Raw genomic sequence first — 26,443 nt, 5'->3', positions numbered from 1 at the left:
TAGGGAACAAGCTAAGAAAAGGTACCTAAATTTTTACTTCTGCCTGAACTTCAAGCTCTGTGGAAATAAGAAATAAAGAGTTGTAAGCCTATATAAAGGCCTATATGTAAATAGCCTATATAAGCACTAAAAGTCATAAACAGTCATAAAGTCATATAGCCAATCTGTAAAGAATGGAAGAATACTCAGAGACAATGTGACAAAAAATGTCTGTGCAAAAATAATTTTAAAAAGTCACTTAAAACAGGTGCACCACCTGTAAGTAGTCTAATCTTCAAATCATTCTAATGTATTGAATAATAAATAAAACTAATCGCATTTATTTTTTCTGCTTTCCAAATGTGAAAATAATATTTTGCAATCAAAAACTGACCAAAAGTAATTATGAAAACGACAGTAAGAAACAGTAATTGAACTTAGTTAATACCTCCTAAGAACAGAAAAACCAATTAAGGCTTTTAGCTTCCTGCGAAGTGATATCATGGTGATAAAAATATTAATTGCTACAGTTATTGAATGCTAATTATGCACCAAACTCTGCTAATTTCCTTACATACATTATTTCATTTAATCATTACAACATTTTGAGGTTGTGAATATTATCTCCATTTTTTTGTTGGGAAGATTTTGAAGGCTTAGAGGGAATAAGCCTCTTACCTAAAGTCACAGCAGCAAGTATAGGTTCAAGCTGGAATTTGAATCCAGACCTTGCTGATTCTAAAGCCCTTGTTCTTAGTTACTTTAATATATTACTTCTTGTAGAATAAAACCAAAACTTATCTTGAACCCTTGTTCCTAATCTAAAATGTTTTTCCCCAACACCCTCAGTCAAATATACCCAGATTTTTATTATCCTGTAATAAGTTTATGCCATCAATCTTGTTATCTTCTTGGTTTTGACTATCAGACTGAAACTTAACCTTTTTCTGGTCTAACTATGTGATCGATACTCATGTTGTTTAGTCACTTCATTGATCACCACCCTAAACTTAAAAAAAATTTTTTTTTAATGGAAGTACAGTATCCTTGGTTTGGAAGTAAAAAGTTTAGCAATTTAGTTTGGTAATATGCTCTCATGGTCCAAGACTGTAAGGATTGTTTTGGCCCTTGCTGAAGATGCTGAACCACGTTGCCTCCATTCAGATTTGTGGGCTTCCTCCTCAGCTTACCAGTTAGCCAAATGACAACTATATTGGTGTTGACAGTGAATATACATCTTATATTTAATGATCAAGAAAATTCAGGCTCCAATTTGACCTGGGGCTCTCTGATGCTTCCTGCCAACTGTAGGAACAGATTTCCCATTCAAAGTATGAAGTTTCATTGTTATGCTCCCAGAATAGGTTTGTGGTAGAGAATATTGCCTGTAATTGTATTTCCTTTTCATGGGCATAACAAATAGTTGTCTGTGGGGCATAGGCTTAGGAATCCCCTGGGCTTACACCAATGTGTTAACAAGGCATAAAGAAGTACAAAGGCATAGAATGCTCACACCAGAGTTTGGGTAAACCAGACTGGCACCCCAAGAACAGGGGGGTACAAAGACAACCCAGAATTGAAAGGGAATGTAAGGCACTCCAAAATAGACAGGGGATGCAAAGGCACCCCAGAATAGAGGGGGTGCAGAACCCCAGAACAGAGTGGGAGGGGCAAAGACCCAAAATAGGTATGGGTGTAAAGGTGCCCAATACATAGGTATATGAAATAAACAAGATTAGATATTCAGGGTGGAAGCACCCCCAATTTAGTACTATAGCAGAAAATCTGCTTTCACAGAAGAAAAGGGCCAAGTTAGGTAAATTGGTGAAGTGGACTATGGACCACTGTGTTGCAGGCCCAGAGCGGAGATGACTAACAGGAGAAAAGGTGTCTTGTGAAGCCCGAGATTATTCCCCATCTGTCTCATTCTCTGTGTTTAGCTAAGTTAAACAGACAGGGTGCCTCCTGACTGCCATTAACAACCATCTGCCCATCTGCCTGGCACCAGGATTTTTTTATATTAACCCAAACCCCAAACACCGTATGTCTTCAAAATCCCGTTTCCTCACATCCCCAAGTTCATGTTCATCGACTGACTGTCTCTTTGTACATGCCCATCACATTTGTAAGCCTTCTTATCTTAATAAATATGAGGAAGGACCCTTATTTGGGGGCTCTTGTCTTTTCCTGGACATTAGTCATCTCTGCTTTTCATCCTGTGTCCCGCTGTCTGGCTAGACAAGAGAGAACTTTATACCCACAGTCTATGGAAGCTGTCCTCAGACTGCTGTTACGAACAGCAGTGGCATGGTGACAAATAACTTGGAATGCCTGGTTGGCTCAGTCAGTACAGCATGTGACCCTTGATCTCGGGCTCCTGAGTCTGAGCCCCACGCTGTGCATAGATATTACTTAAAAAAAATCAAAAGACAAATGCTATTTTGTTGAAAAGCATAGATGTGTCCAGCTCAGTGGCTTGAGATTACTCTGTATTATTTGCATCGTACAATTTAGAAACTAGAAAAAGCCTATGAAGAAAATTATCATTCTGAAATATTTGTGTAAGCCAGGATTTACTCTATAGACAAAAATCTCCTGAGAGATAACTGAAAGAGAATAAAGTTGAAGTTTACATTTGTTGAAATATATTAACCTCTAAAAGTTTTTTTGTTTTTTGTTTTTTTGTTTTTTTAACAAATCAAGATCCACTTGCAGGGGGAAAACAAAACAAAACAAAACAAAACAAAACAGGGGCACCTGTGTTCAATCAGTTCAGCCTCCAACTTCAGTTCAGGTCATGATCTCACAGTTTATGCGTTTTAGCCCCACATCAGACTGCACTAACAGCTGCAGAGCCTGCTTTAGATTTTCCCTCTCTCTGTCTCTCTGCCCCTCTCCTGCTTGCACACACACCCTCTCACTGTCTCTAATAAAACAAACTTAAAAAAAAAAAGTCACTTAAAACAAGTAATACAACCCTAAGAAGCAGCAAGAAAAAAACATGAGCCTTACCATATTAAATACAGCGTTACCATATTAAATACAGCGTTACTGTATTAAAAATGTAAATTTGCAAAATGCCAACAAAAATTCCAAAGCATGCACAAAGACATGATCCATTATAAAAAGTCAGTTAAAGAGATTTGCTTTAAAACTAAAGACAAACAAGTTAAGAGGAAAGGATTGAAAAATTAAAAATTGTATTTCAGGCAAATAGTAATGAAAGGAGATGGAGGTAGTTCTGTTACTCTCAGACAAAACAGACTTTAAGAATTATTTAAAACAGAGAAAACATTATACACTGATAAAAATACTCTATCAAGGACATAAGTATTATATATGCACCTAAAAATTACTACTGAGATAAATGAGGCAAAAATGATGGAACTAAAGGAACAAACAGTTCTACAATAATTGGATATTTCATTATTTTATTTTATTATTTCCCCTCTAACATAGCAGTATTCTCATGTGAAGGAAACATAACAAGCAGAAGTTAGATGCTTAGCCAAAATGACAAGACAGAGAAATTCTCCCCAAAAGGAGATCAAGAAGAAATCACAGTCAAGAACCTGCTCAAAACAAATATAAGCCATTTATCTGAACAAGAATTTGGAACAATAAGACTACTATCTGGGCTTGAAAAAAAAGCATGGAGGACACAAAAGAAACCCTTGCTGCAGAGATGAGAGACCTAAAAACTAGTCAGACTGAAATAACACTATAACTGAAATGCAAAACCAACTGGATATAGTCACAATGAGGGTTGAAGAAGCAGAGGAGAAAGTATGTGAAACAGAAAATAAAATCATGAAAATAATGAGGCTGAGAAGAGGGAAAGGGAAAAATCAGATCATGAGAGGAGAATCAGAGAACTAAGTGAGTCCATGAAATGAAACAGTATCCATATCACAGGAAACACAGAAGAAATGCAAGAAAATGGGGCAGAAAGTATATACGAAAATATTATAGCTGAGAACTTCTGTGATGTAGGGAAGGAAGCAGGCATCCAAGTCCAAAAGGCACAGAGAACTCCGTTCAAAATCAACAAAACAAGTCAACACCACAACATATCATAGTGAAACTGGCAAAATATACAGATAAAGTGAGAATTCTGAAAACAGCGAGGGACAAATGGGCCTTAACTTACAAAGGAAGACATATATGAGTAGTAGCAGACCTGTCAATAAGAACTTGACAGGCCAGAAAGGATTGGCAGGAAATATTCAATGTGCTAAATAGCAAAAAAATATGCAGCCAAGAATCCTTTATCCAGAAAGGCTGTAATAGAGAATAGAAAGAGAGATAAAGGGGTTTCCCAGGCAAACAAAAAGTAAAGGAGTTATGACCACTAAACCAGCTGGGCAAGAAATTTTAAGGGGGACTCTCTGAGTGGAAGGAAAACAAACAACAAGCAAAAAAAAAAAAAAAAAAGAAAAAAAAATCCACCAAGACCAAAGCAACAAAGACTACAAAGGATCAGATAACATCTCTGGAAACACCAACTCTATAGGTAACACAATGGCACTAAATTCAGGTGTTTCAATAGTCACTCTGAATGTAAATGGACTACTTGTTCCAAATGTGTCAAAAAACACATGGTGAAAAATGGATAAAAAAACAAGATCCATCTATATGCTGTCTACAATATACCCATTTTAGACCTGAGGACACCTACAAACTGGAAGTAAGGAGATGTAGAACCATCTATCATGCTACTGGATGTCAAAAAAAGAAAGCCCAAATAGCCATACTTGTATCAGACAAACTAGATTTTAAAACAAAAACTGTAACAAGACAAAAGGACATTATATCATAATAAAGGGATATATTCATCAAGAAGAGCTAACAATAGTAAATACTTATGCCCCCAACTGGGAGGCACTCAAATATATAAATCAATTAATAATAAACATAAAGGACCTCACTGATAACACAATAAGCAGAAAGGTCTTTAACATCCCACTTACATCAATGGACAGATCAGGTAAGCAGAAAATCAACAAGGAAACAATGGCTTTAAATGACACACAGGACCAGATGGACTTAACATGTATACTCAGAACATTTCATCCTAAAACAGCAGAATACACATTCTTTCAGGTGCACATGGAGTATTTCCCAGAAAAGATCACATACCGAGTCACAAAGCAGACTTCAATAGCTACTAAGAGATCAAGATCATACCTTCCACGTTTTCAGTTCACAACTTTACGAATCTTGAAGTCAATCGTAAGAAAAATTTTGGAAATGCCACAAACATGACACAAACAGCAAATAAAATCTAAAGCTAGCAGAAGGGAATAAAGATTACCACAGAAAAAACAATACACAAACAAAAAGCCTGGTAGGACATCAATGAAACTAAGAGCTGCTTCTCTGAAATAATTAATAAAATTGATAAATCACTAGCCAGACTTATCAAAAAGAAAAGAGTAAGAACTCAATATCATGAATAAAAGAGATCAAAACTAATACCACAGAAATAATAAAAATTTTAAGACAGTACCATGAAAAATCATATGCCAACAAAGTAGGCTATCTGGAAAAAACAAATTCCTAGAAACTCATAAACTACCAAAACTTTGGAAGAAACAGAAAATTTGAACAGTCCCACAACCAGCAAAGAAATGGCATCAATTATCAAAAATCTCCCAACGAACAACACTCCAGAGCCAGATGGCTTCTCAGGGGAATTTTACCAGACATTTAAAGAAGAGTTATATCTATTCCTCTCAAACTGTTCCAAAAAAATAGAAATGGAAGCAAAATTTTCCAACTCATTCTATGAGGGCAGCATTACTGTGACAACAAAACCAGAGATCCCACAAAAAACGAGAATTACAGGCCAAAAATACCTGATGAAGACGGATGCAAAAGGTCTCATCAAGATTCTAGCAAATCAAATTCAACAGTACATTAGAAGTATTCACTATGGGGGCGCCTGGGTGGCTCAGTCAGTTAAGCATCCGAGTTCAGCTCAGGTCATGATCTCACCATTTGTGAGTTTGAACCCCGCATCAGGCTCTGTGCTGACAGCTCAGAACCTTGGAGCCTGCTTCAGATTGTGTGTCTCCCTCTCTCTCTGTTCTTCCCCTGCTCATGCTCTGTCTCTCTCTGTCTCAAAAATAAATAAAACATTAAAAAACATTAAAAAAAAAGAAGTATTCACTATGATCAAGAGGGCTGTAGGGCTGGTTCAATATTCACAAATCAATCAGTGTGATACATACCATAGTAATAAAAGGGTAAGAACCATATAAACCTCTCACAGACGTAGGAAAAGCATCTGACAAAATACAACATCCATTCTTGATAAAAATCCTTTCACAAAGTAAGGATAGGCAGAAGATACCTCAACATCATAAAGGCCATATATAAAGACCCATAGCTAACATCATATTCAGTGGGGAAAAACTGATAGCTAATCTTCTATATCATGGATGTCTATTCTCACTATTACTACCAGTTAACACAGTACTGGAAGTCTTAACCTCAGTGATCAGACAACAAAAAGAAATAAAAGGCATCTCAATGTACAAGGAAGAAGTCAAACATTCACTATTATGAGATGACATGTTACTTTGTAGAAAACCGAATTGCTAGAACTAATACATGAATTCAGCAAAGCTGCAGGATATAAAATCAATGTGCAGAAATCTGTTTCATTTCTATACACCAACAATGAAGCAGCAGCAAAAGAAATCAAGGAACTGATCCCATTTACAACTGCACCTAGTAAAACAATAAGATACCTAGGAATAAACACAGGCAAAAGATCTATACTCTGCAGATTACAGAAAACTTATGAAAGAAATTGAAGAAGACACAAAAAAATGGAAAAACATTCCATGCTCATCAAATGGAGGAACAATGTTAAAATGTCTATGCTACCGAAAGCAATCTATACATTTAATGCAATCCTTATCAAAATATCACCAGCATTTTTCACAGAGCTAGAACAACTGTAAATTATATGGAACCACAAAAGACCTGGAATAGGCAAAGCAATCCTGGAAAAGAAAAGCAGATCTAGAGGTATCATCATTCCAGACTTCAAGCAATACTAAGATGCAATCATCAAGACAGTATGTCATTGGCACAAAAACAGACACAGAAATGAATGGAACAGAATAGAAAACCTAGATACAGATTCACAACCATACATCAACCAATCGTCAACAAAGAAGAGTACCCAATGGAAAAAAGACAGGATATTCTACAAATGGTGTTGGGAAAACTGGACAGCAACATGCAGAAGAATAAAACTTGACACTTTCTTACACCATACACAAAAATAAATTCAAAATGGATTAAAGACCTAAATGTGAGACAGGAAATCATCAAAATCCTGGAGGAGAAAGCAGGTAGCAACCATTCTGATCACAGCTGGAGACACTTATTACTAGATACATTTCCAGAAGCAAGGAAAACAAAAGCAAGTATGAACTACTGGGACCTAACTAAGATAAAAAGCTTCTGCCCAGTGAAGGAATAATCAACAAAACTAAAAGGCTTAGAGAACGGGAGAAAATATTTGCAAATGATGTATCAAATAATCTGTTAGTATCCAAAATCTATAATTTCTCAAGCTCAACATCTAAAAAACAAATTATCCAGTTAAGAAATGGGCAAGAAGACATGAATAGACATTTGTTCAAGAAGGCTAGACAGCTAACAGACACATGAAGAGATGATCAACATCCCTTTCATCATAAGGGAAAACTCAAAACCATGATGCAATACCACCACACACATGTCAGAATGGCTGAAGTTAACAAGAAACAACAGATATTGGTGAGGATGTGGAGAAAGGGAAACCATCTTACACTATTGGTGGGAATGCAAACTGGTGCAGCAACTCTTGAAAACAATATACAGGTTCCTCAAAGAGTTAAAAATAGAACTATCCGGGGCGCCTGGGTGGCGCAGTCGGTTGGGCGTCCGACTTCAGCCAGGTCACGATCTCGCGGTCCGGGAGTTCGAGCCCCGCGTCGGGCTCTGGGCTGATGGCTCAGAGCCTGGAGCCTGTTTCCGATTCTGTGTCTCCCTCTCTCTCTGCCCCTCCCCCATTCATGCTCTGTCTCTCTCTGTCCCAAAAATAAATAAACGTTGGAAAAAAAAAATTAAAAAAAAAAAAAAATAGAACTATCCTACAATGCAGCAATTGCACTACTAGGCATTTACCCAAAGAATACAAAAATCCAAATTCAAAGGGATACATGAACTCCTATGGTTTTGGCACTGTGGACAAGTCAACCTATGGAAAGAGCCCAAATGTCCACCAACTGATGAATGGATAAAGAAGACACAAGTATATACATCCAATAGCATCTTTGTTAGCCATCAAAAAGAATGAAATCTTGACATTTACAACAAAACTGCTACAACTACAGTGTACAATACAAAATAAGTCAATCAGATAACAGTAAATATGATTTCATTCATATATATATATTAAATCATAATTTCATTCAACAATAACAAATGAAATACGGGAGAAGGAAAAAGAAAAGAGAGGGAAACAAATCACAAGATACCTTAAAGACAGAGAAGAAACTGAGGGTTGGTGGAGGAATGAGTTAAATAGGGGATGGGCACTAAGGAGGGCACTTGTAATGAGTACTGGGTGTTATATGTAAGTGATGAACCACTGACTTTTACTCCTGAAGCCACTAACTGTAGTGCATGTTAAATAACTGGAATTTAATAAAAATTTAAAAAGAGAAATAAATAAAATAAATTACCAGTAGGCAACAACAAAGAAATTAAAAAGTAGCATAAAAGGGAGTAAAGAGTCATGAAGCTAAAAAAATTCAACCTCTAGGATTTTATGACAGAAACATTAGAGGTAGAGTTATGATGGAACGGTTGACAGCTACAACTGATGAATACTGTATTCCCAGATTAATACAGTAAACTCCTGGTATTTTAAATTAAAAAGTCACATCTTCTATGTCACAAAAATTGCAGTAAGCCAAAACCAACATCTTACAGCAAGCAGAAAAGAAAAACAGATTAAATTACTTATAAATCAATGTAAGATTCATATTGGATGTCTCAAAGTCAGTAATTCAACAATATTTTTAATGTATCACAAAGAAAATAACTCCCATACCACATTTATACATGTCCAGAGATATAACTTTTTAAGAATAAAAGCAAAGAAATATTTCTTTTTGACAAATAAAAATTAATGAATACCTCTACTTAAGAAATTGGTGAAGGATTTATTTATTTCAGAAAAAAAGGAACACAGCCTTTGGAAAAAAGATCTGTGTTTCAAGAATAACAATAAGCCAAAAAGAAAAAATATATAAAAGTGAATAAATCCATATTAAATCTGAAAATGTAAAATAATTAAAATTATATCTATTTTATTGAAAAAAAAGAGGCATAAATAAAAATTTTTAAAAACATTAGAAGGGAGGTAAACACAATTGTAGCAATCTAATGTTGCTTTGGATGGCGAGAAATTTCAAATAAACTTAAACATTAAACTTAAACAAAAAAATATGAAAAATAACATATACACATATACGTATACACACACATATATTCCTATATATTGAATTGGTAAGACAAAAATGGAATAAGAAAATCAGACAAAAGAAAAAGAAACCTAAAAAGGTAAGGAAATTAAATTCTAACTAAGACAGAAAAATTTCTGCAAATAATCAAAAATCACTGATTTTATGTGGATTTAAAAAAACTCCTTCCATGGATTAAAAAATGATTTCTGTGTTAGTTACGTATAAGAAACATACCTAAAGCCTCAGTAAAATACGCCATATGAAAGATATATAGAAGTAGAAACTCAGGAAAAGAGACCACTGCATTTATCTGGTTTATGAAAATTATAAAATCAGTAACAGCACAACAAACCCATCCGGGAGAGAAATACTACATAGGAAAATACCTCAAGTACTTACTTACCCATATATACACACTCGTACATCCAAGCACTACACGTGCATTGTAAGTACCTGGGGCTTCTAAGAGTTCGTACATAATATAAGTTGTATACTTAAACAAAATTTTTTTAATGTTTATTTATTTTTGAGAGAGAGAGAGAGAGAGACACACACACACACACAGAATCCAAAGCAGGCTCCAGGCTCCGAGCTGTCAGCACATTGCCCAACGTAGGGATCAAACTCACAAGCCGTGAGATTATAACCTGAGCCGAAGTCGAATGCCCAACCAACTGAGCCACCCACCAGGTGCCCGGTAAGTTGTATACTTTTACAGGCACCCCATAAGTTGTATACTTCTAAAAGTCTACACTTGGAATAACCTAATGAAAAGTGATGAAGTTGGTGAAGACAGAAATTTTGATTCTCTCACTAGTCTAACCTGATATAACTCCAATGCATGTCCAAATATGTAACCTAGAAACTGCTGCTTTAGGAGACATGTGAAATGATGTATGTAAAAGCCAAATACTGGAAGTAATCCACCAGAAAAATGGATAAATGGATAATCTCAATGGGATATTATACAATAGTGAATAACTAAATTCAAGCCATAAACAAAAATATGGATGATTTTTCAAAGCCTAACACTGATTATAAAAAGCAATCAGAAATATATATAGCATAATATTTGTAATGCTCAAAATAAGGATATCATATATTCATATACAGTTATACACTGAAAGAAAATTATGACAAATTTTTGTTTCCTTTTGAGACTGAGAGACTCACAAGACTTGTGACTTGTGGAGAAAAACAGAAATAGATGTAATTGTATTAGAAAACATCAGTTCTGGGGTGCCTGGGTGACTCAGTCAGTTAAGCAACCAAATTCAGCTCAGGTCATGACCTCACAATTTGTGAGTTCAAGATCCACATCAGCTTCTGTGCTGACAGTGTGGAGCCTGCTTGGGATTCTCTCCATCCCTTTCTCTGCCCCTCCCCTAATTGTGCTCACTATAAATATAAATATAAATATAAATATAAATATAAATATAAATATAAATATAAATATAAATATAAATATAAACATAAACATAAACATAAACATAAACATAAACATATAAATAAATTTTTTTAAAATATTAGGAAGGGGTGCCTGGGTGGCTCAGTCAGTTAACCATCCGACTTTGGCTCAGGTCATGATCTCATGGTTTGTGAGTTCGAGCCCCACATTGGATTCTATGCTGACAGTGTGGAGCCTGGAGTCTCCCTCTCTCACTGCCCTTCCCTGCTTCAGCACACTTTTTGTGCACTCTCCCTGTCTCAGAAATGAAGTATTAAAAAATTAGTTCTCAGATTCAAGCGTGGGCTTAAGGACATTATTTAATGTTATGTTTTATAACTGACAAAGAAACTATATATATTCTCTTATAGTTTCATGACATCCTGATCAGTTGTATCCAACTGCCAAATACTAATTCCAAGAATACCAAGATGTTAGTAAGGGAAACTACAGGTATTTCCTCCTTTTCTTATTTTATATTTTTAATTTTCTGCAGCTATATAATACTTTTATTTAGGAAACTGAACTATTTTTTGTAAAAACAGACTGTTCAAGTGCTCCCATATATGTATACAAAGATATTATACCCTCACCCACATATGCAGTTAGGTAATACATACAGACTAGTGCTAAGTCTTTCTGAAAATTTCTATCTTCTTAATTTGCTACTTTTGTTATCTGCATCAACTGTCTCATAATGCATTACTGGCCAACATTGTAGGATGACTATCAGAAAAGGAATAAACAGGAATAATTACCCATAATACACAAGATGCACAATTTTTCAGTGTCTTCTTCACTCGTATTGTTTGATTCTCCATCAGAAATTTCTAATATGATTATTCATATTTAAAATTTTTTTAAATTTATTTATTTAGTTTGAGAGAGAAAACAAGAGAAAGAGCAAGGAAAGAACAGACAGAGGGAGAGAGAGAGAATCCCAAGCAGGCTCCACACTGTCATTGCAGAGCCGAATGTAGGGCTTGAACCCACAAACCATGAGATCAGGACTTGAGCCAAAATCAAGAGTCAGACGCTTAACTGACTGAGCCACCCAGTTACCCCAATTAGTGAAATTTTAGGACATGTAAATGGATCCAACTATATACATGATATTGTCTTGTACCAAAGGATAAAATTAGTAGTTTCTGTATTACTCCATCTGTTCCACATGATGAACACAAATAAAAACTCAATGAGGGTACTTCCCAATGCTTTTTATTCCAAACTATAAATATGAATATGAATAAAGTGGTCATAGCACATGTTTTTCTTGATCATACAGTATCTTCGGTAAACTCTAAGTATTTACTTTCAGGGAAATAGGAGGGACCCTTGTGGCTCCTAACTGATAATGCTGAGATACCATACTATTCCTTGTGTTTTCTGCCACCACCAATGCAGAATGGAAGTTATGCAAATTCCGGGTTACTCACAGATCATCCACTGACAGTAAACCTTATCTATATTTCTATTTTGTAAAAAAAAGCTCTATACAGAAGGACTCACAAGAACAAATGGTTTCACATGCTAAAATGACTTTCCCTATCTGTGCTGTTAATGAGTTACAAATCACATTACCTCCTCCTCAGGAGACAGGTTCTTTTTGCTACTGCTGACAGGGAAACCACTGCCAAATTCTTTGGAATGAATGTCTGCTCCATACTCAACCGTTACATCTTCTTCAATGCTGCTAACCAGCCTCCAGAATTCCTTCTCTACATGTTCTGTAGGTACCATCTGTGACAAAAGATGTAAAAAATGATCATAGCATGTTGTATTTTGGCCCCATGTCTCTATGAGCACTAAAACTATGAGACACTAATCCCCGTATCCCCATTCCACAATCACATACATGCACAGGCATGTTGAAGTAGTCAGCCTTGAAGGAATCTGCCATTTCACCAAAGCTCTGCAAAGTGTACTCCTGGGTAGCCTGCTCAAAGCCAAAGGCTTCAGGGGGCCTCTTACACTCCTGAAATAGGAAAGTATTTCAGCAAGAAAAGGCAAATAATCAAAGAACATGAAAAGAACAGCAGGAGATACATCTTATGCTCTATGGCTACTTTTTATTATGTTTCAAGGCCGGTGGTTTCTTTGGTATCTACTAAACCTTTTCCTTTGTTCCCATGGTTCACATCATTTGTATTATAACCCTTCCCTCTTAAATCTCTACAATCCTACAGATAGTCTGTCCAGCCACTGTTGCTTATTAACTGATAGCTAATCAAAACCTGACAGAAGAATTAACTTATTTTTTTCATGTTTTATTTATTTCTGAGAGCGAGAGACAGAGAGAGAGAGAAAGAGAGAGAGAGGGAGAGAGAGAAAGAGCATGAGCAGGAGAGGAACAGAGACAGAGAGACACAAAATGTGAAGCAAGCTCCAGGCTCTGAGCTGTCAGACAGAGCCCAATGCAGGGCACAAACTCACCAACCGTGAGATCATTACCTGAGCCGAAGCTGCATGCTCAAATGACTAAGTTGGCTAGATGCCCCTAAAGTATTAATTTATAAAAGGGCAGCAACTCACACCTATTCTATACTCACTTAAAACCAGGAGGCTAGATTTTAAAAAATTACAAAGAATGAAATTTAAAATATTAATAGTCAACAGGCATACCGCCATGATACACTTTGGGCATCTCCAGACCCCTCTAGGGATTTCAGGAAGGGGTGGCATTAGGCAGAAGATGTGGTAATTGTCACCACAGCCATCACAAAGAAGAAGTTTGTCAACTTCATCCCCACGGGAGCATATTCGGCAAACATAGGTCTCAACCTATGAGGAAAAATAAAATAAAATTATAAGCTGCTTGCTCCATGACATCCTGTCCCAGGTTTCCACACCATTTATTTTAAGCATGTACCACCAATCAACAACTATGTCATATTCTACTCATGAGTTCACTATTTAGTGAAAATATGACATGACATAAACAATTATTAAATAATACAACATGTCAAGAAATGAACAATGATTAAGGTGCTTAGAGAGTAAAGTACCCTTTTGATGTAAGATTTCAATGGGACAAATCCAAATCATGAAGATATAAACTGGCATGGATCATTCAGAAAATTACATATGGTTAATAATAAAATACATCAATGCAGGTGAACATAATAAGCCCAATTGACCAAATGTCCAGTGGTATGTTATTCTGGTGTAAACTTCAATAGGTGTCCATTTTCATTCTAAACTGTGTCTTTAATTTAGATAATTTAGCTTGGTCACCAAAGTAGTAGACCACCAGACCAAAACACTAGGTCAAGGCTAAACAACTTGGATACTTATGTAATATTGAAATAATCTAGTATTAGTAGTTAAAAAAACACACCAATACATTTTTACCAGGATGAATATTAGAAAAACTACTTGCAGTAGTACTATATTGGGAGGATCCAGAAGTAAAATGATGAGTAAAGACAGGAAAGAGGTGACTTACAGAGTGGGAGAAAATATATGCTGTGTGTATGCAGCTACAGAAATACACACTTGTATATTGTCTTATTAGTTTATGGGACATACACATACATTAATATACAAAACATATACATATTGACACACATATATGTACATTAGCATACTTACATACTGTGTGTATAGCAGTGACCTTCAGTCACAGCAATTTCAGTCCTTTTATGTATATAATAGAAATAGCTACATATCTAATAGCATGTATTTAACAGTAGTATTATTGAATGTATTCCTAAATTTGCAAGCCACCAAAAATTCCATAAATAATAAGACATTAAGAAATCATACTGAGGTTGTATTATTAAGAATTGTAATTAATACAACAGAATACAGCGAAAACTTATACAATATGAATGAATCTCTCAAATATAACAATGAACAAGGAAGCCAACATGAGAGTATATAAAATAACAGTAGTTAATTAAAAGTACAAAAATACGCAAAGCTTTATTTTCATGTATTAAAAAAAGAATTTTGAAATAAAGACCATATTTTTGTGTATACACACTATACCATACAAAAAAAAAAAAAAGAAAAAAAAAAAAGGCTAGTGGGTGACCAACTAGCTGTAGGAGTGACAGAAGAGTCTTAAGTGATTTCCAAACTTCAAGCATGGAAGATAAGACCTTGCAATAGTCCATAAGATGACAAACAGTCGTAAACTGGGAACATGATGATACTATACATAATCTTTCAGTGATTAGGTGCAGACAATTAACAGAAAACACAGGAGCCTGGAGCTCAAAACAGAAGTCTGTCCAAAGACAAAATTTCTAGGAACATTAACATCGACAGAGTAGGAGGTGTAGAAAAAATTACAAAAGATAAAATGAAGTTTGCTAGAAATAAAGGACAACCAAAAAAGGGAATTTACCATTTTGGAAACATTAGACTACAGAATATTCAAATGATATTTCTGGTAAGCTGTATGAAACAAGAGAAGACTTATATACATGAGAGACCTGTAAAGAAAGATCACACAAGAGAAATACTATTATGAAATATGATACTTGTGAAGCATTTGCCAGAAACAAATAGCTTTCACATTTCGTACCATATGAAAGTATAAAGTTCAAAAAATGCTTATTATTGGGGTTGAAAAGATACAACAGTTTGCTGAAAAGTCCTGAATTAAAATATAGGAGATACAAATTTTCCTCCTGACTACAATATTTTGCATATTTCTTCTCCTTCCTAACCATCAGTCTCTTCATATATGAAGGGCCCAGAAGTAAAAGGAAGGGAGGAGAAGGTAATGTGGGACAACATAACCTCAGGTTCCATATCGTCCTCATAGTTTAAAAACATGTTAGAATATCATAGATTAAGTCCTTACAAACTGGGCACTATTGTGACTCCTCCTCAGTCGCATGGTCAGCTTGGTGCAGGGCTCTAGGCTGTGATTCAAGTCCTCTTTGGGCAATGTTGACATCACTTTCCCATCCTCTCTTGGTTCCTCCTTCATCAAAACAGTTGGGGGGCATATGACCCCTTCTTTATCTAGGGCAGTCAGAAACAAATCTGAAAACAAACAAATCTATTCTCCTATCAAAATCAACAAACTATCTCTCCCTCACATTGTCTCTCAGCCTATTAGGCTTTACCTTTCTTCCGTAAAGTCTTATCTTTGGCCATGAGTCCCAACCCCATCATCTTGGGACCAGCCCCATAGATCTGCAGCTTCTTTAGCTCTGGATTCTTCTCAATATCTTCCTCTGTGGGTTCTGGCTATTAACAGAAAGTTCAAAGAAGGAAGTGAGGTATACATATACAAATACATATTTTAGGCTCCAAAACATTCCAAAAAAGGCCACATAGATTGAATCCATTCAACTGCTTCCACTTATTTTTAACTCTTTCTTACTGATGTATTTTTACTTGTGGGTAGCATATAGCCAGGCAGGAGTAAGTGAATAGACAAATTTGAGTGGTAATTCATTTTCTCAATTTGTTTCATGCAACAAATGAAATGACAGAATAATCCTGTGTTTTCAAGGACAGTTAAGCTTAAGTATCTAAAACGTATAATTTATACTAAAGAATTCAATAAATGTAAATAAATTTCTTTTGACAGCACAATTTAAGCTGCAAATGGGAAGACAGAAGAACATCATTTCAGTCTGAACTCAGACTTTTAACTTTCTTCCCACACTATATTCAGGTATCTTGGGAAACTGTAAATCCATTATGTGTCATAAATACACATATTATATGCCATTTTCTAGCACGTATCTCTTTTTAGTGGACACCATGAGATATATTTTATCTGTGTTTCTGTCCATTTTCATTAAAATTTTAAAGTATTATTGTACTTCCCCTTTCTATTTAAAGCCGAGGATTGTTTCTGTATGTTTTATTCTAGATCTATATACAAATACATGTAATAACATATTTTCTGGCTTGTTCTATTCCCCAAATAACTTAAGTATGCAATATATACTGTATGACAATACATGATAAACAAAGGATCAACTGAAGAGACAATGGCGGTAGGAAAAATAATTTCTCAAAGATCAGATGGATAAGACTGAGAGAAACAGGACTCTGGAGTTCAAAATGGAGGTCTATCCAAGAATTAAATTTCTGGGACTATGAACACATACATCTCTTCTATAGCTTATTATTTGATTATAACTATTACAGAAATAACTTAAGCCACTCTTATTATATCCTTGGTGCTGTTTCTCATTTTTTGGTATTATAAATAATGATGTAATTAGTTGTATTAATCACATTTTTAATGTTTTATAGTTTATATTTTGACATCCTTTGGAGAATACTGCTGGCTGAGAAGACTTGCTCCTCTCGGGGTCAGCTAATTCCTAAAGACTCACTTGTAGGTGAGCTCACCTTTCATGTGCAACCCAAGCAATCCCAACTCTATACTAGCAACCACCTCCTTATCTAACCCTCATACACTAAGACATTATTTTCCCTTCCTTAAATCAACACTTGGCCAGGTCTGAAACAAATTCAGAAAGTCACTATGCTCCGTGCCATCAACAATAGCCAAATTTTGGAAAGAGACCAAATGTTCACCAACTGATGAATGTATAAAAAAGATGTGGTATATATATATATGTAATGGAATATCACTCAACAATGAAAACGAATAAAATCTTGCGGTAACAAGATGGGTGGAACTAGATGTATTATACTAAGCAAAATAAGTCGGTCATAGAAAGATGAATATCCTACAACTTCACTCACATGTGGAATTTAAATTCAAAAAGAATGAATATAAGGGAAGGGAAGGAAAAATAACATAAAAAAGGGAGGGAGACAAACCATAAGACTCTTAAATACAGAGAAGCAAACTTGAGGATTGCTTGAGGTGAGGTAGGTGGGCAGATGGGCTAAATGCACATCCTTAATGATGTGCATTAAGGAAGGCACTTGTTGGGATGAACACTAGGTGTCACATGCAACAGATAAACACTGGGTTCTATTCCTGAAACTAACAGTATGCTATGCTATATGGTAACTAACTTGAATTTAAAAAAGGAAGAAAGAAACAAAGAAGAAAAGAGAAAAGAAAAGAAAAAAAAAAAGAAAAGAGAAAAAAGAGAAGAGAAAGAGAAAGAGAAAGAGAAAGAGAAAGAGAAAGAGAAAGAGAAAGAGAAAGAGAAAGAGAAAGAGAAAGAGAAGAGAAAAGGAAGGGAGAGAGGGAGGAAGAGGGGGAGAGGGGGAGGGGGGAGAGGGGAGAGAGAGAGGGAGAGGGAGGAAGAAAGGAAGGAAGGAAGGATTAGGAAGGAAGGGAGGGAGGGAGGGAAGGGAGGGAGGGAGGGAAGGGAGGGAGGGAGGGAGGGAGGGAGGAAGGAAGGAAGGAAGGAAGGAAGATAAGAAAAGAAGGAAGGAAGAAAGGGAAGGAAGGGAGGGAAGGAAGGAAGGAAGGAAGGAAGGAAGGAAGGAAGGAAGGGAGGGAGGGAGGGAGGGAGGGAGGGAGGGAGGGAGGGAGGGAGGGAGGGAGGGAGGGAGGAAGGAAGACAAGAAAAGAAGGAAGGAAGAAAGGGAAGGAAGGGAGGGAGGGAGGGAGGGAGGGAGAAGAAAGAAGAGAAAAGAGAAAAGGAAAGGAAAGGAAAGAAAAATTCCTATGCTTCAATGTTTGTTGGTATAATTCAAACTATTTAATCCTAAAATGTTTATCCTATACTACCTCAGTTTTCCCAAGGAGTCTCTAATAAAGGCTGTGGCCTAAGAGTTCCCCTTGCTTTCTGATCCTTAGTAACTTTGATGCTTCATCTTGTGGCCCTGTGTGATATGCTATGTCTCTTGTTTCTAATGGAAATGTAACTTTAAAACTTTTCTTGTGGTGGCCCTGAACTCTCCACATAGCCAGTCACTTTTACAAATTAAGACCTGAACAAACACCCATATATTTGCTGCATACTATTCTAAAACATTAATTAACAGAAGTCAAATCAAGAGGGTATGCACCTTTGAAATTTTAATAGCTTAAAAGAGGCTTGGTTGCGCATCTTTTATACATTTAGATTTGCCAACTGGTTACATATAAAGAAATACATAATTATTCTACAATTTCAACTTATAACTGAGATTAAGCACTTCTGACTTATCATTCAGGAGAGTTTAATAGAAGACACAGATTGAAAATGGGCTGTGAAAGATTCCACAACTTTGCAGGCTTGGGGCTCCTAGTTGCCACATACACCGTATTTACAATTTTACACTGTGTATTAGTCACGCTGCATACATTATACTCAACATTTTACTTTGGAATATAGATAGTTTCTAACAAAGCAAACACCTTCTAAAAGAGCTAATGCTTGCTTTTAAATATGAAATAAGACAGTATTATTCTTAACCTTTCAGACATCTCACTATTCATTCTTATGTTACAAACACCAATGTCCAAATTAGAAAAAAAATGACGTTAGTCCTAATTTCTCTGCTACTTCATTTACTTCTTTTCTGCTTCATGTAGAACATGCAACTTTTTTCCTCCTAAGGTTCTGGAAACACAACATCTTTCTGGTTTGGGTAACCTCACAGTTTTCAAGAATCTTTAAAACCTTCCCAGGAAAGTGAAGAATCTCATTCTCAGGAATAAAGTGTCTAAAGATTTGATTTGAAAAACCGTTGTAACCTTAGCTGCTACTTACCACTTTCAAACAAATTTTACTGATTTCCAAATCATTAGATGGCTCATTTTTCTTATTCAGAAAAATTCTTTTTTTTTTTTTTTTTTTTTTAAAAACCAGCTCTCTTTCTGGTTCTCGATTTCCTTTTTTTTTTTTTTTTTTAATTTTTTTTTTCAACGTTTATTTATTTTTGGGACAGAGAGAGACAGAGCATGAACGGGGGAGGGGCAGAGAGAGAGGGAGACACAGAATCGGAAACAGGTTCCAGGCTCCGAGCCATCAGCCCAGAGCCCCACGCGGGGCTCGAACTCACGGACCGTGAGATCGTGACCTGGCTGAAGTCGGACGCTTAACCGACTGCGCCACCCAGGCGCCCCAGAAAAATTCTTATTCAGATAATTCTCAGATACTACCTGAAGAACTAAATCATCAATGCAGAATCCATCTGAATTTCAATAATTTAAACTAGGTCACCATTTCTCATTTCTTCCCTCTACATCCAAATACTAAAATAAAGTCTTAGGATTATTCACTATACATCTAAGGATATAGAATGTTTTCCTAGTTGAATGTATTTCAGAAACAGAAACATCCAAAATTCTATGAGAACATACATAGACACACAATACAGGTTTATTAGCAAGAAGAGAAATTACAAGTCTGTATTGTTTATATTTTTAATTTTCAAACATTATATTGTTCGACATGTTGAAAATCCTACGGACTGGGGAGAGACTGCTCCTCTGAGGCTATCCAATATCTGAGATAGCAAAGTACCCAGCAAAGAGCATGCCTTTGATATGCAAAACAAAAGGGCCATACCTCCCATTAGTCTTCTTCATTCCTTGCCTTAATCATCCCAGGGCCAGATGCCAGGCAAATGAGAAACACTCTTTGTTTTTTAGAGCCCATGAAAACTGTTCAGACTAGCCAATCCTAAACAATTACCCTACCTTGCCTTGCCCTTACTGGAAAACCCAAATAAGGCCATGACCTAGGATCTTCCCTGCTCCTGACATTTCTACAACCTCACCCATGCTTCTGTGTGACAAGCTGAGCTTTCTGAGTATAGCTCTATTTTCCTGAGCTTCTCTTCTGGCTGACTCTCCATGTGATAAAAGAACACAGAACAAAAACTCACAATTAAAAAACCAAACAACTGAAAGCTTTCTAAAAACTATCCCAAGATTTAAAAAACTCACCCCTATATTTTATATTCTTAAATATTAAAGATAGATGTTTGCTTTCAAAATATGTAAAAGCAAAAGTAGGTAAACACAAACACTGCAAATGATACATATAAAACAAAATAATTCATTCATTTTCAATTAATTCAATTTGAACCAGCTATAGTGTCCTATAGAAATGGACTGAACAAGTCCTAGACAAATTCTGGAAGTTTACAGGAAAAAAAAAAAAAGAGGCACTCACATCAGGCTGTAGTCTTTTTGCCCGCCGACTATAGCTACTGAACTTGGAAGGCTGCACAGACTGTCTTAGGGGAATGCCATGAGGTTTGTATTCCTTGTCTTTTTCTTCATGGTCAAATGGGTGAGTGTTACACTGCTGGGAACATAAGAAAACAAATGAGAAACTGAGTCACATTTAAAATTAACAAATAGGGGCGCCTGGGTGGCGCAGTCGGTTAAGCGTCCGACTTCAGCCAGGTCACGATCTCGCGGTCCGTGAGTTCGAGCCCCGCGTCAGGCTCTGGGCGGATGGCTCGGAGCCTGGAGCCTGTTTCCGATTCTGTGTCTCCCTCTCTCTCTGCCCCTCCCCCGTTCATGCTCTGTCTCTCTCTGTCCCAAAAATAAATAAAAACGTTGAAAATAAATTAAAAAAAATAAAAATAAAAAAAAAATAAAATTAACAAATAATCAAGTGATTCCTTCATCTTAAATCTCTAACAATGAAAGCTGTATTTCTTTCCAAATGACACTTTTATTCTCTGCAATAATAGAACAATATGATGAGAATTCTTCTACAACTTTGCTTATATATAACCAGTAAAACATAGTGAGGAACAGTCTTTGGAACTAGACTGCCAGATGTGAACTTAGGATTTCATCCTTACTTTCTATGCCTGAGCTCTCTGTTCCAATTTTTGTCTGAAAAATGGGCAATATAAGTATCAAACCTAACAATTATAAAGTAAAATATCCATTTATGGCTATTCACATAATTTTATAAAATGCTCTGGAAATAATAAAACCTAAAAACATTATTTAAGATAAATGGTCAAATTAGTTCCCACTCCTTTTTGAATTAAGTCCAATTACCAAAAATTTATCCTGTAATTCTCTGTATCTAAACTATCCTCAGGAAATATAGTAATTTCTTAAGAAATTATATTGTTCAAGGAGGAAGGCCTAAAATAGGAACTGCTTTTCTCTAACTTATATTCTATTATTTTATCCATAAAAAGATCCTAGTAAACACCAACACTTCAGAGAGAAAGATAGAAAAAAAAGATATTCTAATTCTCATTTAGCTAGCCTACTAGGTACAACTGCTTAAAAATATACTGTATACTTTTTTATAGGCTGAGAATTATTTTCAGACCCAATTCCTAGAATTTCTAATGCTAGAAATGTACTTAGGATACTAAGAAAGCTCAACCCAGAAAAAGAAAGACCACAAAGAACAAAATCAAATCAGGCCCCAAACCAGTTAAGACACCTCACCACAAGGTTGGCCCCAGACTGAAACATTTCATAGGGGTAAATGATGCGCTCATAGTGAGATCGTAGCAGCGAACCAATGTTTTTGCCTGGTGGGTAGTTGAGGCGCTGGGCAATTCGGACCCAACGACGGTCCTTGCAGATGGCTTCATAGCCACCTTCCTCCATCACAATCTGCAAGGATAATGAAAGTTATATAGATTAACTGTGAGCAGACTAAGAAACCTGAAAGACAGCAGTTAGGGTTAAATATGAGGACGGTGCACTCCCGCCAATGCCAACTGTTCCAGGACTCAAAGATGGTGTCAAAAAATCTTGGCAGGATCTCTGTTCTCTCCTTTCTTGCCTAGAAACACAAAGTTCAACCACAGAGGGTTTCCTAAAAAGCCAAGGCTTTTTATTTATTTTTCCTTTTTAAAGCAGAAGTACTCTTACCTTACTAAGGCTGTAGAGATCCAAAATCCTCCGTTCTACATTGGGAATTTTTAATGAAGAACCTTGGATTTCCCAGAATTTTGCAATCTGGTCCAAATAGTTTAATTTTACTCTGGTCTGAGCCTGGGGAAGAGACAGTCCCATGAAATTGGCTTACTCTTTCAACTTTAGTCCATTAATTATGGTGCTCTCCTAGGCTACAGTCTAGATTTCATTGTCTATCTCACCACCAGTGTCTATGAAAAGCTCAAATAAGCAGATTCCTCAGTCTTAAAAGGGAGCTTTAAGAGCGATGACTCAAAGTCAGAATCTTTCATCTCTAAATCTAAAGCGCTATTCTTGCACTTAACAAATGATAAGCAAGGCTCAATCTAATATCTTCCTTTAAGACAGCACTTGTACTCTATACACAACTAAAAAAAATACAGAAGCTGACCATGTATGACCATGCTCTGAACTTTGCTTCTATGAAAGAAATCAGCAAAAATAAAAAATGATAAATTATGTAGGTATGGAGAGGGAAAAAAAAATCCATCAATCAATCAATCAATCAATCAATCAAGCAAGCCTTCATGTCCTTGCCTTTTGCAGAGGACTTTCTCCAAAATCATTATTCTGGGAAAAAAATGGAACTGGTATTAGGATCAAAATATATCTGCTTTAAAACTTATATGCTTAACTACATTGTTATAAAACTACCAGTGAAATAAGATCAGAGCTCAAATTCCAGCATAAAAGGGTGGCTTCCGATTTTACCTCTAGTTCATTTAGCCTCTGAATTCGGGGCGTGAATCTGAAGTTTTCAACTTCTACTGCAAAGGGAGGCTGCCAGTCCTAGAAGAAAGTAAATGAATTTATTATGGTATAGCAAAGGATGAAGATGTTGAGAAGTAGAATGATTTGTCTCCAGTTTAACAGTCCTTCTTTTTAAGACTTTTGGTTGCTATATTTTGCTCTTGAAGGTTCAAATGGTTGTCTTTTAAAAATCATATAACTGAAAACCAAGGGCAAACCCCCAAAAAACAAACAAAACACAAAGAATTATCCTTGGTGTGTCTCCTCCAAAAAAGAGGAAGATTCTTAATGAAGTGAAGAAAAATCTAATACGATGAGAAACTGACTTTGAAAACTAGAGTATTATTTATTCCCACCCACAACCTGTTAAGAATAGTAGTATGTAACTAGTAATACTTTTTTAAAAAGTATACCCACCCAAATAGAAGATATGTAGTCAGATTGAGTATCGCATAAATGAGCAATACACTGCAGTTAGAGGGCACCCCTTTGATGCGCATATAAATTAAACCCATACCCGACAAGCAATTTAGTTTGCATTCTTAATTCAAACATAAGAACTGAGTTAGCAGTTTTGAGTAAAGCAAACCCAGAGGAGAGACCTGTACACGAAGTAATTCCAATTTAATTGGTGGTAAGGATTCTATTCTCTGTATTTCTTATACCACGGGTCATGTAACAAATTTAAGCCATTCCAAGCCCAGCGCCCAGTAAGACAATTTATACGTTCCTTTGTTTCGCTATCAAGTATGATAAATACATTAAAACTTCCTTCAACGTAAGTTTAAGAGATAAATATTCCTCTACTACACACGCCTAAGTAGTCGTACAGGGTAGAACCAATTTCGAATCAAAGCTTTTCATTCCTAAAACAGATTTTTAGAACTGCACTGCGTGTGGCGATTAGATACGAACTTTTTGATGCCAACCCATTATAGTGACTTACAAAATGAGCAATTACACTTAGTTACAGAATTTAATTAACAGCAGTTAACAAAAGGGTTAAGGCCTTGTTTACCAGCACAGCACCCTAACGCTCAGTCTTAACGCAAATCCATCCCCAAATGAGGCTTCAGAGGCTTACCGCGGGTGGGCGGATCTTGCAAATACCCGACTTTTCTGCAATGGGCCTGATTTTTGCGATGTAGCCAAGCGGGTCTCGGAATTCCGCCCAGGTAGGCTCGAACACCGGGCACTCTGGCGGCGGTAGGAAGTCGTCTGTTCCCGTCTCCATGTCGCGCTCCGATGCTATTCTGTAAAAGGATTTCCTCTTTCTTCAGTGGCGTATAGTTTGTTGATAGCTAAAACCTAAGTCCCAGCAGGCCTTTATTTTCCTTCAAATTCAACAGTTTAATTCATGCAGTTATTCACACCACTCAGTTTTCAACCACCATCTTGACCAGCAAGCTTTTCCGGCTGCTTCACACTCCGTGTCACTCCGCGGATCAATTCTTCAGGTGCTGAGCTATCTCAAAAACTGAAAGATGTGCTATATGGGCAGGTAAGATCTGAAGGCACAGAAGGGAGTTCACCACAAGAAAACAAGCACCACAAACCAGGCACTCGACTAATCCTAAATAGTTCTTCAACGGAACGGAAGAGCACAATTACAAATAGAGGTGCCGGATCTTTTTATTTAAGGGACCGCTGCGCGTGTCAAGCCTGCGCAGTAGACCGGAATGGCTTAAAGATCAGTGTATGTAAAGTGGGCGTTGTTGTGTTGTGTGGTGATGTGTTCTGTTGTATTGTGTTGTGTTGTTTTTATCAGGTTACACGTTTACAGAACCCGCAAGCCCAACTGCCCTCCTTTCGTTTACCATTTTAAGTCGCGTCTAAATGAGCAAAGTCTAAGAACTTACTGGCTGTTCCTTTACCCACCTGGCTTTATAATAAAGGTACTTAGCATAGCAATTTTGGAATACTAAAACCATTAGTAGAATACAAATTGTTTGTATTTATGTACTCTGTTTCACTTAACAATGGACTTGCCATGCACACATTTCCCTCTTACTGCATTTGTACAAACTTGATATTGCATTTCTTCATACCTATATAAAGGGGGGTGGGAGCTAAAATCTTTCATAAAAATTATTGCCAAATAGAAGGTGTGTGGTGGCTCAGTGGGTTAAACACCTCTTTATTTCACCTCAGATCATGATCTCACGGTTTGTGAGTTTGATTTTATGTTAATAAAATTCACATTGCGGAATGTTTGAGGAATTGCAAAATAAAGAAGTACCCATTTGTTCCTTTAAAAATTACACTCAAGGGTTAATTGTTATTTTGACGGTGTAAGAGAATTCTTTGCTTTTAGGTTTGTTGATCTGATTTGTATACTGTTTCATTTAACAATATTCTTGACATTTTTTCCCCCAGAAGTTTATCTACTTGGTCTGGGTTATCAGCATCATTAATTTATTATGCTACATTAAGTATATCATTTCTGCTCAAATGTTTATGTTTGGATTAAAAATAATTTTTTTAATGTTTATTTATTTTTGGGAGACAGAGAGACAGAGTGAGGGAGGGGCAGAGAGAGAGGGAGACACAGAATCTGAAGCAGGCTCCAGGCTCTGATCATCAGCACAGAGCTGGACATTGGGCTCAAACCCATGATGTGCAAGATCATGTCCTGGTCTGACATCAGACACTCAACCCACTGAGCCACACAGGTGCCCCTATCTTTAGATTTTTTGTTTTCATTGTGTAGCAGTTTTATCTGCATGTTTCTTTATATTTCATAAAACCAGATTTACTGTAGGTTGACGTTTTGATATTAATCTTTCAGATAATTAGATCTACTTCTCCCCATGATTCTAGAATTGCTTTTTCTTTTTTAAATTTTTTTTTCAACGTTTTTATTTATTTTTGGGACAGAGAGAGACAGAGCATGAACGGGGGAGGGGCAGAGAGAGAGGGAGACACAGAATCGGAAACAGGCTCCAGGCTCCGAGCCATCCGCCCAGAGCCTGACGCGGGGCTCGAACTCACGGA

General features: G+C 36.4%; 1 protein-coding gene across 6 annotated transcripts in view; it reads right to left on the bottom strand.

Annotated features, from left to right (window-relative positions):
* LOC124527590 (lysine-specific demethylase 5D) overlaps positions 1-25,002 on the bottom strand; it is a 45,190-nt gene extending 20,188 nt beyond the window's left edge. For 2 of the 6 annotated variants that reach the window (XM_047100684.1, XM_047100685.1), the window contains exons 1-10: positions 24,534-25,002; positions 23,411-23,488; positions 22,655-22,777; positions 22,223-22,393; positions 20,970-21,104; positions 16,041-16,164; positions 15,773-15,957; positions 13,582-13,740; positions 12,815-12,934; positions 12,541-12,699 (exon numbers count right to left, since the gene is read on the bottom strand). In XM_047100684.1, the coding sequence (XP_046956640.1) occupies positions 12,541-12,699; positions 12,815-12,934; positions 13,582-13,740; positions 15,773-15,957; positions 16,041-16,164; positions 20,970-21,104; positions 22,223-22,393; positions 22,655-22,777; positions 23,411-23,488; positions 24,534-24,683 (1,404 nt within the window). In that variant the 5' untranslated portion in view covers positions 24,684-25,002. The remainder of the gene's footprint in view (positions 1-12,540; positions 12,700-12,814; positions 12,935-13,581; positions 13,741-15,772; positions 15,958-16,040; positions 16,165-20,969; positions 21,105-22,222; positions 22,394-22,654; positions 22,778-23,410; positions 23,489-24,533) is intronic. The other 4 variants (XM_047100687.1, XM_047100688.1, XM_047100686.1 and 1 more) reach the window with 3 other exon arrangements.
* Positions 25,003-26,443: the final 1,441 nt, after the last annotated feature.

The sequence above is a fragment of the Lynx rufus genome, unplaced genomic scaffold (assembly GCF_022079265.1).
Source record: "Lynx rufus isolate CCGP_SWC_20201006 ecotype Redwood Valley unplaced genomic scaffold, mLynRuf1.p SCAF_51, whole genome shotgun sequence".
NCBI classification, from domain to species: domain Eukaryota; kingdom Metazoa; phylum Chordata; class Mammalia; order Carnivora; family Felidae; genus Lynx; species Lynx rufus.
This window is presented reverse-complemented; position numbering and strand designations above follow the sequence as displayed.